This window comes from Python bivittatus, unplaced genomic scaffold (assembly GCF_059951505.1).
Source record: "Python bivittatus isolate LINGU-HERP-01145 unplaced genomic scaffold, Pbiv_v1 ctg000700_np1212, whole genome shotgun sequence".
Taxonomy (NCBI): domain Eukaryota; kingdom Metazoa; phylum Chordata; class Lepidosauria; order Squamata; family Pythonidae; genus Python; species Python bivittatus.
Window position 1 is genome coordinate 63,662,975 of NW_028277098.1, and position 12,594 is coordinate 63,675,568.

Genomic DNA, 12,594 nt, shown 5'->3' on the forward strand with positions numbered 1-12,594 from the left:
AAGTATAATTGATTCACTTCAGTCTAGGGATTTCATATAACTGCCTACTGAATCTTTTCTTCTTACTTTTTTCCTGCAAATTCATAAATGCTTATTGCACTTGAAAGAGTGATGTTCCCTGACTTCAAACATTTTTCAAGACCCTTTGTGCTTCTCAACTATTATTTCTAGCAGAGAAGGCCCTAATCACTGAAATCAATGGATTTATTCTTCAACAGCAATCATCTTTCTCATTTTTCCTGTGATCTATCCATCCTGCACTGATCCCACACTGGTCTATATGCACATGGTGAAATGTTCATTATTTTTCTATGGAATGATGATTCCATAGTAAGAAGATGCATAAGTTTTATTACTTTAATCCTACATAAGGAATTAACTTTGATATTTGCACAAGCATACAGTAATAAATTAAAAACAAGGACTCTTTAGAAATCAAGGTCTCACATATTACACACTCATTTCTCTAAAAAGAAGTGCATTTATGATAAGGAAATTCTTGTTGTCCTTGCTTGGTTGCTAGTTTTATTTAGAGTGCTGTCTAACATCTGAATGAAACAGTTGGGAGAGGTCATCTGTTGGTTCAAGGTGAGGCATCAATCTGCAGACCATACTCATTTCTACATCTCCAATACAGCTGGGCTAGAGATGCTGTGAAATATTGAGCTAGTGTCTGGAGACTGTAAGAGCCTGGATAGGATGAAACAGGCTGAGCTTGAAGGAGCACATCCATGACTTGGGAGTTATCCTGGACTCATAGCTGCTCAGGTGAAGGCTGTAGTCAGGAGAATCTTTCCCCAGCTTCAGTTGCTGTACTAGTTGCAGTCCTATTTGGAGTAGGAGGCCCTGATGGCAGTGACTCACACCCTTCTTACTACCTGTATGGACTATTGCAATACACTTTTCATGGGGGCTGCCTCTGAAAGCCACCCAGAAGCTGCAATTGATGCAAAATGCAGTGGCTCACATACTGGTGAGTAACAGCCACTATGGCCATATAAACATGGTATTATGGGCACTGCATTGGCTTCCAGTGGGCTTCCAAGTACAATTTAAGGTACAGTTTTAACCTTCAAAGCTCCACAATAGTTGATCTTCAAGATCATCCTCTCCAGGTAGAACCTACTGATCTGGTATACTCAAATGGTGAAGCTTGGGATATCTCACTGGCATCAAGTATGGAAGAATCCCCAAAGACAATGGTTTTCTTGTGGTGGCCTCCTCGTAGAGATTTGGGGTTGTGTCTACCTTCATAGTGTTTAGAAACAGAATTCTTCTGCAGGACATTTGGAACCTAAGGGTCAGGCTTTCTACTTTGCATTTATTGTTTTATTTTGTAGATTTTAATGTGACTGTAAACTAATAAGAATCAAAGCCAACATTATATTAAATCTTCAAACTTTCAGACTTCTTGGTTCTGGGACATGAATAAGAAATGAATATAAAGTTTCAGTTTAATACTTTGCTTCTCGCAGTGATTAATGAAATAATCCAATTTTTCCATAAACTTTTGGTGTGATTCAGCTTTTCTTATGTAGACCAGTGTTCTGGTCTATGGCCAACCTAATGTCTAGGAGAAGCTGACAAGTAAGAGATAAGGATAATACTGTAGCAAAAACTCTAAAAGAAAAATAATTTAAACACCCCAGTCCCCTCGAATTCATCCAGGAGAAGGCAGCTTGACCGCCCGCGTGTAGCCGCCATCCATCTTCCCCCACCGTCACTGAACCTTTGAATTAGCCCCGCCTGCCTGGCTGAACACCCGCCTTCGGCTCCGCCCCCGTGCACGGCGCAGCCAGTCAACGCAAGGCTATGACGTCAGCGCAGGGAAGCCGACCCGGGGAAGTAACGAGAGTGATACATCGTAGCGATTCCTTTTCCTGTCTCCGCGCTCGAAAGAGGCAGCGAGCCGGACCCTGGGATCGGGGCAGACCACGAGAAGCGGCCGCTTGTTCCGGAGAGACCCAGGGGAGGCTGAGAGACAACTTTGTATGCCCAGTTTTTTGGAGGACCGGAGGAGAGGGGTAACGAAGAAGAAATCGTGCCTTTAAGAAACAGCGACGCGGGAAGAAATTGAGTTTTGATCCGGCAGTTGTGCGCAAACTTCCTACGAGTGTGGGGACGAAGGAGAGGAAGCGGGAGGAGAGGCAGGGCGAGGCGGACAGGGTGGAACCCGCAGTTTGGCTGCGTCCGCTTCGGACAGAACGATGCTGTCTAACTCTCAGAATCAGAACCCGCAAGTACTTTTCCCCAACCCGCCGCCTCCTCCGCCGCCTCCGCCGCCACACCAGCCTCCGCAGCAGCAGCAGCAGCTGGCCCAGCAACAACAGTTCCCCCAGTTCCACCTGAAGTCTACCCTCCCGATAAAGAAAAATGCCATCACGGATGATTACAGGGTCACCACGCAAGTCCTGGGGCTGGGGATTAATGGAAAAGTTTTGGAAATCTTAAACAGGAAAACCGGGGACAAATTTGCTTTGAAGGTAAGGCTCGCCGGCGCTTTGAGTTTACGGTCTCTTCTGGCTCTAGATGCTCTTTGTATTTGCGGTTTTATATTTTGGCTGGGTTCGGGAGTCTTATGTACATTTGCGTTTTCCATCCGAACTGAAATAAATTGGACTGAGGTTCTGGTCCATGACCCTCAGGCTTTCTTGGCTACGCTGGAGGGGGATTTTATACGGCCTTGAATGTTCTCGATTGGTTGATTCAGAACCACAAAAGTTGTTCCATGTTAGTGCGTGACGTCTGTTGGGGAGGCTGGTCGTCGTGGTGTTGTGGTTTGAACCCGCGCACGGCGAGGAGTGCGATCGGAGGCGGTGCTTTGTGGTTTAGGAGGAGTTCCACACTTACTGTATTCACCAGCGGAAAGTTTTGTCTCGCCCGATCTCTTGAAGGTATGTAAGGGAAGGACTGCTTGAAGATGTAATCAAGTTTCCTGTCCCTTCAAACCGATATTTCCCCCTTTTCAAGTGCTTCAGCATTTGATCGAATAGGAATTCCCCAGGAAGGAGGAATCCCCGAAGCGTCTCCAGAAGTGCAAAACTGCAATCTCGCGTTCTTTTACACAAGGAGTCTGATACGCGTAGGATTGCAGGCTTTGCATTTGACTCCCCTCCGACAAACCGTGGCGTGTTTAGTGACCGGCAATTTTTCTAGCAGCCGAAGACCCCCCTCGTTCACTTACAGAGGAAAAGCTGCTTGAATCTCGATTGGATCGGCATCGAGTCTAGATCGCCCTGCCGTGGAGGGTTGGGGGGCGGCGGGGAGGGGGGGGAGAGGAAGGGGAGAGGAAGAAAGCTTTGCGCGCATTGCAGCAGCTGCTGTGGGCTGATGAATCCCGTGAGGCCGCTTGAGAAAACCAGTCCAGGATCTAGGATTGGCATGCCTGATTAGGAAACGTAATTCCTTTGGGATTTGGACCCCCAGGCCGTGGCGGCTCCTACTGGGCGCAGCCGGGCCTCGTTTTTCTCCTTCCACCCCGCCTCCTCCCCTTCAGGGAAAAGTCCCGTTGACTGAAAAGTGCCTGGTTTCAGCCGAGGGGGCGGGGGAAGGGGCGGAAAGCAAATTCACCAGCAACAGTTTTCTGCGGTCGGGGAAGGAATGTGAAGAGCGCCGTGGGAAGCGCTTTTTCCTGGGGGTTCTTCTCCTGGGGCTGGACGTCGATGCCCCAAAGGGGTGGGGCTTAGAAGAACAACAAAGCAAATGAGGCTGGGGGGAAAATGGAGACTCTTAACCTGTCATCTGAATGTTGTCTGGACGGATCACGTGTTTTGGGATTTGGACAATAGAAGCCGATTTTAAGGGCTCTTGAGTTTCCTGCCGCTTCCTCTGGGATAGATTCTTCTGAAGATGGTTTCTTTTAGGGACACTAAAACAAATCTTCCTCAAGGGGACACTCTGATGCTCTCCAGATGTTTTAGGGCTGTAACGCACAGAATACCCAGGCAGCAATTCTGCGAGGTGCAGGGCCGGCACATCTGGAAGGTGCAAGTTTGGGACCATCTGTTGCATTGTTTCTAAGCACATGAACATTTATCACTTTGAGAGAGAAGAAAGGTGTATAAATCCTGCCTCGGTTAGAATGGCATGTGAAAATGGGGGCATTTATATTTTTTGTCTGATGTACAATAATTGTATACACATTTGGAGGGCTATTTCCTACAAAATGAGTGTAAAATCCTGCCTTAGTTAAAACGTGCACTCTTTCACATGTGTATATGTATATAAGAACTCCTTCAAGTGTTTTGTGAAGAAACACCCTGGCATTCAGATTAATCTCAGAGCAGCAAAATTTATGAAAACATGCTAAGTTTGTATTTGTTTCTGTTTGCATTCATTTGTCAAATCCTTATATATTTTGGGTTGAGTTTAAATAGGTATATTGTATAGATGGGGATGAAGGATGAGAGTGTTTGTCTTGCTCCAAAAGAAACGGAGCCGCCTGGAAGATAAGAAGTGATCTGAGCCTGAGATTTGGTGCTCCACAACTATAGTCAATCATTTATAACACAAGGCTGGCAGTGGCTGTTACTGAGGCTGGGGAACATATATTTTAAATCTTCATTCAGTACTGAAACTAACTGGCTGACCTTTGATTAGCTTCTCTTTCCCACCTTAGCTTGCTAAACAGTTTTGTGAAACCTTGGAAGTCACTGCTCCACAATAAAATTAAAAGGCAAATGATTGTTGTGTTTTTATAAACTGAGACCTGACAGAACGAAATAGGGATGACCTGATAAAATCTTGAAGATGTAGACAGGAGTATCAATGTTGAATCCTCCCTTCCTCCCTCCCTCCCTTCCTCCTCCCTCCCTCCCTTCCTTTTTTTGGCCTTTGAGTCAGTGTGGACTCCTGGCAACTGCCTGGACAAGTCCCTGCAGTTTTCTTGGCAAGGTTTTTCAGAAGTGGTTTGCCATTGCTTCTTTCTTAGGGCTGAGAGAAAGTGACTGGCCCAAAGTCACCCAGATGGCTTTGTGCTCAAGATCTGAATAGGTAGGCAGCCTGAGAGTATTCAGATACAGTATAATCAATATTAAAATATTGTTTTATTTCCAATTCTGTGTTATTTTTCTGTATACATTTATATTTACTGAGTTTATATAAAATAGATACACAATAATTTTCTCTTCTGTAAAATATAAACAATCCAAAACTACTTTACAGGCTTATAAGAAGAGTATAAAATAAGATTATATATTACTGAATGAAAGATGATTAAATATTTGTGATCTCCTGATATTGGTTTGAATTATTCATATTCAGCATTACTGATTTCCAGTAGAAACTTTTAAGAAGTCACAATCTTTATATAGGTTTGCATAATTTCATAGTGGTTTACATATATATCAAGATTTGTAAGGATCTATTTAGAAATGGACCTTCAAACTTCCCGCATTTTATTTCATATTTCTGCATCAGCTGTCTTCTTTTTTCAGTTTTTGGGTGTGGGACTGTGGTATGTCATTTATCGCATATTAGTGAGAGAAAGGTGCTGGCTTGAATGATTATTAACTATTACTGGGGTCTGTCTTTGTGAGCCTTCTTTAGGATCAACTAACCAACAAAAACATTCGACATAACTTAAACCACAAAATGCCAACGCAAAATTGATTTAAACTTCACTAATGTTCCTTCATGTTACGTCTCATGTAAAGCAAGTATTGAGAAACAATAACATCACATTGACTTTAAAAAGAAAAAATCCTCAGTTTGGGAGAAGGGCATTTGGCAGGTGTGTGTGTGTGTGTGTGTGTGAAATCAGGGTGATGGCTGTGACCATGTGGCCAAAGTTTCATCCCTTTTTAGTGGTTTGCACATGCATGGCAGGGCTTCCATTACATGGTTGCACCTGCCATTTTGGTTTTTCTGATCCCTCCAGACACCCCTGTTGAGAAACCTACGGAATGGTATTTACTGAAGATTATGATTTCTAGGTGTTCCTGTCACCTGAAGGCACTCAGTTATCCTACTACGTTAGCTTGGATTTCAGTTTTGTTACATACGGAGCACTGTAGAAACTCATTTACTTTGATACTGGAAAGGCTTATACCCCTTTTGGAAATACTCACTTGTTTTGAAATGGCTTTAGGAATACGGTTCAAGTTCTTAGGTAAGGTGGATGCCTGTTTCAGAAGAGCAGAACAGTCTGTATTTAAGCCATAAATTTGCTCCCACACGTTAGCTGTTCAGGAATGCTATAGATTATCCTGTTAATTGCAATGTTAAAAAACAAGAAGTCTCCCTTCTGTTGCAATTAAATTTTACTTCTCCTTTTTTTAATAAACATCTGCTTTAAAAGCAACTGAAAAAAAACAAACAAACCCCAGAGCCATTTCTTCTACAAAGAGAAATCTGCCAGATTCCTCCATCAGAATATCTCTGCGTAACATAAATGTTGAAGCCATAAAAGAGAGGGCAAAGAACACCCTCAATCAGCTGAATGGCAGATTCCTGCATTTTGCTTGAGAATATGCACATCTATTACTGTTATTATGTCTGACATACTCTAACGCTTATTTTCCTTCTTAAGCTGTAAATGAGTAGGCTCAACCACTGTTTTGACAGAACAGTGTTAATCAATTTGGCAGTTGCCTCAGCGCTCTAAATTGTAAGTTTCCAATACTGCTTTGGGTGAAATAATCTGAGGAATAAGGGTAACTGCAGAAGGGAGTCCTGCGTCGCCATGGTCACCCTGCATTCAAGTATGAGGTTAGATAAGGGGTGCTGGTCTCCAAGGTCCATTCATATTGTCAACAGCAGAGCACAAAGCTACAGGCATGGGCGGAATCTAGCTTTGGCTCTTTAATCAGCTGGAGCCAATTAAAGTGACATTTGTGGCCTGGGAATAATACATTAGTTGTGAATGGTAAATTGCAGGATGTTCTAACTTTATCCATAAAACTGAAGTGTGTGTTGTTGCTGTTGGTTTTTTTTGGTATTACTGTATGCATGGGTCTCTGTCGGGTGCATGTGCAAGCAATGCAAATTATACAGTTCTCATCATGTGTGCGGTGATACCATGATACATACAGTTGCACTGGAGTCAGGTGGTGCCAACATAGAATTAAATAAATGAACTTCATAATGGTTGTACCTGATGTCTATGTTAATATGCGAGATAATACATTTGCAAGTTATCTGGCCAAATGTGCCAATGAGTTGGAGTAGAAATGCAATGGGACTATCTCTGTTATATCCCTCCAAATGCAATCTAGACATCTCACCTTTTACACCATTATAAATATTTTCACTGGCAAATAAAAATATTAGCATTTTTATTGTGGTTGGAGCATTCAAAGAGCTTCACCTATGTTGTTACTTATTTCTAAAATCTGTCAGCATGGGCACATGTATGTTAATAAATAAAATTATTGGATCATCTTCAAAGGCAACTCCATGTACCCATTATTTCAGTCATGATTACAGGCAACTCTACAGATAACATTACAGGTAGTTCTTGTTTAGTGACCATAGTTGAGACTGGCAACTTGGTCACTAATTGATTGCTTGTTTAAGCAATCTCTTTGCTCTGTGAAGGGGAAGAAAGGAAAAAAACAACAGGTCAGGTATGGGACAATGCATACTAACTGACTGTAATGGCAAACACGTGATTGAGAGAGAGAGAGACACTACGAAGATTGTAAATGCACGCCTTGGTCACAAAGTTATTTTTTCAGCACCATTGTAACTTCAGATGGTCGTTGCATGAGGCAGTCAGCTAGATCTACCTGTACACCTATTGTGCAAGTGGAGTTTTTAGAAATACTGGCTTGCCTATGATCACTATGCTATGTTCATAGGGCAGATGGGACTTAACTTGGTTTTTATATTTCATTATGATATGCTAACCACAAACATCCTGATTTTCCTTGGGACAACTATTTTGTGAAATCTTTGCAGTTGCTATTTCTAAACTTAATATGGGTAGTCCTCAACTTACGACCATACTTGGGGCCAAAATGTCCATCGCTAAGTGATGCAGTTGTTAAGTGAGTTGTGCCCGATTTCATGACCCTTTTCACCACAGTTGTTAAGTGAGCCACATGGTCATTAAGCCAATCACAAGGTCATTAAGTGAATGTGGCTGCCCCCATTGACTTTGTTTGTCAGAAGCCCCCTGGGAAGGTTGGAATGGTGATCACCATTCATGTGACCTCAGGACACTGCAACTGTCATAAATACATGCCAGTTGCCAAGTGCCCAAATTTTGATCACATGACCACAGGGATGCTGTGATGGTCGTAAGTGCGAGGACCAGTTGTAAGTCACTTTTTCAGCGCTGTCGTAACTTTGAAAAGTCATTAAACAAATGGTTGTATGTTGAGGACTACCTGTATTTCATTGGCACCTCTTTCCATAATTACTTTGTCACTCTTTCTTTTAACGCCCTGAGGGATGAATTTAAGTAAACTATTGAATGAGTTAGTCTCAATTCAAAGTTGAGTGCAGCTATAAGTGATCGCTTCCAGATTACTCAGAATGGCCAAGTTAAAGGGAAGTTTTATCCTTTGGAGCTACTTGATTGTTTACCTTATATACTTAAAGTTCATTTTACTGGCGATGGATAAAGGGGCCGTGTAGGTGAATATAGAAATACACTGCTTTCATTCAGTTATTATCGGTGGCTGTCTATGACAAAAGGAAGTAATTTAGCAGTGTCAACACAAAATAACTGAACAAACCAGATACCAGGAAATGATTGCAACAGGATTTGCCTTGTTTCTATTGATGCCATAAAGGTTGAGAAGGAACTGTTGCCAGCAGCTAAAACTGAAACTTTCCCTGAAATTTCATGTTTAAGTTATGAAACAGATACTGTTCATCTGATGTTTTCTGCAGTGTTTCTTGTTTCCAGTATTTGAGAATGTTGATGTAATCTTTCCTCATAGCATAAAATATCTGTAAACTTTATGCTAGATTTCTGGTTCTGTTTTGCCTTCTTGGGAATTCTATCACTGCTTATTTCTAAATTTGGGGTGCTTTTAGGTAATATTTTTATTATTTTTCCAGTACAGTCGTCCTCAACATGATACCCTCAATTCCCATAATCTCACAGCTGTTACTATTTGACTGAGGTTATATAGGAACTGAAATGGAAGAGATTTGGAAAACCCCAACTGGCGAAAGCTGCCGTAATAGGAATGTGACAATTTCCTGAGGACTTTTATGAAATATGACAGATATTAATGGAAATTACATTGTTTCCGTACTCATGTTTCTGAATATCACTGTATAGTAAAAATCTGACTTGTTTATGTTAAGGTAGGGGGTTCTCAAATGTGAGTTGAGATTCCACAGAAGGTTATGAGCAACTTGAGAAGGATAATTTTTTTTTTAAAAAACTGCTCAGCTTTGCATATGGAAACTAAGCAGGCTGTTGAAACTTACTTGGGGTTTGCTTTTCACTTTGTTTCCTGTTTTATCTGTACAAGTCCACAGTGGGCAGCTGCGATACTCCAGAATTTGAACATCCCTGTGATACAAAGATTAAAATAATTATTAAAATAAGTGATAGATATATTTCTAGCCCAATTCTCTCCAGTGAAACCATTAGTTCAGTTATGGTGAGGGGTTCACAATTTATTTTATTATAGTATTTGTAGACCATCAACTCTTCATAGAGTCATTTTCATTGGGGAGGATCAATGTGCCACAAAGTGTGAGAACCTTTCATGTAAGTATTTAAGTAATCATGGTAGATGGGACGATCTTTTTAAGTGAAGTGGAACTGGTAGGACAACAATATATTGCATATCACTTTATTTTTTAAAAAGTCAGCTGGCTATGCATGCATGTGTTGTTTCTGTATTGTTTCAGATCTGGACACTTTTCCTCTAGAAAACAGGTAAAGTGACAAAAAGCTGTTAACTTTCCACTGACATTGAGAAAGGGATGTAGCCTATGAAAATATTTAATATTAGTCAAGTTCCTCTAAAAACATTGCTTATGTCTATCATCGATTGGCAGCTTAAACTAAAGATGAATATACATTTTCAATTGCATGGGAAAATGAGGTAGTGGGCTCTTGTCTCCCTGCTCGTCCACAAACTGCTGAAACTTGCTGATGAAAGTTGGTAATACACACACACACACACACACACACACACACATATAGATACATACTGTGTGAAATCTGGAGTATATAGGTCACTTCAGGATCTATATATTGCTGATGAGCTCCAAGAGCTATGTGACACAGATTGCAGAATTAGAAAAACAATGTCTCCAATGATAAAGGCTACCGTACTTTGACCTATATTTACAGCTAAACTTTACATGAGGTCCAGAGCCAATATATGAGGATTCCCATAATTGTACTCTTTGAAATGAAATTCCAAGGGGCCTGGGGTAAAGGATGTGTTAATTCACTGTTGGATTTAAGCAAATAAGTCTCTTTGGCAGTATGTATTGCATTTTACATTTGAGGCTATTCAAAATTGGAAGACAGTGGAGAATGAATGTACCTGGCAAATGCTATGAAGCGTGGTGGAAATGTACTTTTGAGCCCTGATCTGTGTGCAAGGGTCTCTGTTTGTTTGTTAGTGGAGACCACTTCAGGTAACCTATCAGCATGATTTAGCATATTGACATTGTATTGCATGTAAGTTCTTAAAACCTTGTGATGCCTATAGTTTCCAAACATCTTTAAATATTCTTATTTATCTTTATTTATATCTAAAAGTAACATACTATGCCCACAGGCTGACATTCCAAATAAAATATCCATGTCTATGAACTTGTGTTTTTCTGACTGTAGAATGTGGAAAAACAGAATCTGCTCTTTACTAACATGTAAGTCTTTAGCTACCAATTCCATTTTCCTTCCCTTTCCGCTTGCTTTAATAGGACTGAACACAACTGCCTTGTGATGGGAATGTATATCTTATTAGTCCCCTAAGGGACTCCCATTTGTCCAGTTGAGCAGGGTTTTTCATTGGTGTAGTTAACCCAGTTATTTTTGATTACCCTTTTAATCTTGAAGATTAGAATAGCAACTAGCTCAAGCTCTTTGAAAGCTAAGGCATTTGGATTGATGATGGTTTACTTCAGAAATATCCAGTAGTATAGTTCTGTGGGAATTTTCATTAAAAAAATAAGTTCCATTTTGCCTGGAATTGTCACTACTGAAAGTTCTGCTTGAGATGGAAAGATGGTAATAATAATTTTGCTGGACTAAATGTTGACTGCTTATTTCATTGGACAATGTTTTGGAGATCAAAAATATGTTTTGATGTCCTATATTTCCTTCTTGCATTGTACATGCAGATGCTCTCCTATCTTTATTGATTTGCTGAAAGTAAAGATTATATCCAAATGATTCACAATATTGGTTGCTGGAGTGGAAAATAAATGTGCACTGTTTGCTTAACGTATGGGTTATATTTCATTGTCTCATTTGTTTGATATATTGCTTATCCTTTAAATATTATATAGCAAACAATTTAAATCTTGAATTCAAAATGTACTCATATTTTCTTGGCCTTATTTTCTTTTCATATTACATTTCAATATCAGTGTATTTGTTGTTCCAAGCTGGTGTTCAAACTTCCTTTTTAGAGTAAAATAAAGGATACAAATAAATGATAATGATAGTATTTGCAGACTGGGAACATTATATCTGAACCAGACCACTGCTCTAATTAAAGTAATGATTTAATTATTCCCCCTGTTAGAACATATAAATAGAATTAGATTTTACTGCTCAGATTTTTTTTCTCTCTCTCATCTAACTTTTCACAGTTAAGGCTATGCTAGAGACTGTACTTCTGTTTATATAAGAATTTGTCTCAAGTGAAGGAAATGTATAGTTCATCTGAGAGAGTGACATAGGTTCAACTCCACTTTATTTGGTTGAAAGGAAAATACTATATCATGTTCCACAGTGTTCCTTGCATCCAATAATATGAATTAAAAGGTCATATATAAAATATATATGACTGAACATCAGTCCCCAGTGGTTCTCAAATGCTTAGCTATTATGATTATTATATTCAGTGAGTAAGATCCTAGAGAATGTGGTTCAGATGCTTCTTGCACCTCTTATGGTACTGTCTTCTACCTCCTGTTTTTGTGTGGCGTGAACCATTCAAGATGCACTAGCTAGACTACTGCAGAACTTTGCATATGGAATCAGTCTAAAATGTTGCTTTGAACCTATGAATCCAATCCCTGCATGGTAGGAATCAAAACTAATATGTCTGCCCGTGTGTATCTTCTCTTGCTCTATATAAATTGGACAAGACTTTTCTCCAAGTGCCACCTTGCATTTGAAGTTTGGTTGGTGGTCTTTTTGGTAATGGCTACTGGTGGTGGTATTGGTTTACTTTCCTATGTTGAATTTTGGTACGGTTTTTAACTTTGTTTTATCTCTGTGAATTGGTTTTATCTGATGAAGCACCAACGTTTTCCTATCTCTCTTGCTGTTCTTCATGGAAGGAAGAGATACAGGTTTTGCTGTTTAGAATTTCAGAGACCTTTATGGAGAACAAAAGATTTTTGGAAGGAGAAAACTAATTACTAAGGAATTGTGAGGCAATGCAAGTTGAATTATTTTACATGGCCTCCTGCTTCTTTTTCCCAGCCCTGTCATTTTCG

At 40.3% G+C, this 12,594-nt stretch overlaps 1 protein-coding gene across 1 annotated transcript in view; it reads left to right on the forward strand.

Moving 5' to 3' along the window:
• The first annotated feature begins 1,859 nt into the window (after nt 1–1,859).
• Nucleotides 1,860–12,594, forward strand: part of MAPKAPK2 (MAPK activated protein kinase 2) — an 80,939-nt gene continuing 70,204 nt past the window's right edge. Inside the window, exon 1 of the mRNA XM_088128452.1 lies at nt 1,860–2,483. Coding sequence (XP_087984578.1) covers nt 2,208–2,483 — 276 coding nt within the window. The 5' untranslated portion in view covers nt 1,860–2,207. The remainder of the gene's footprint in view (nt 2,484–12,594) is intronic.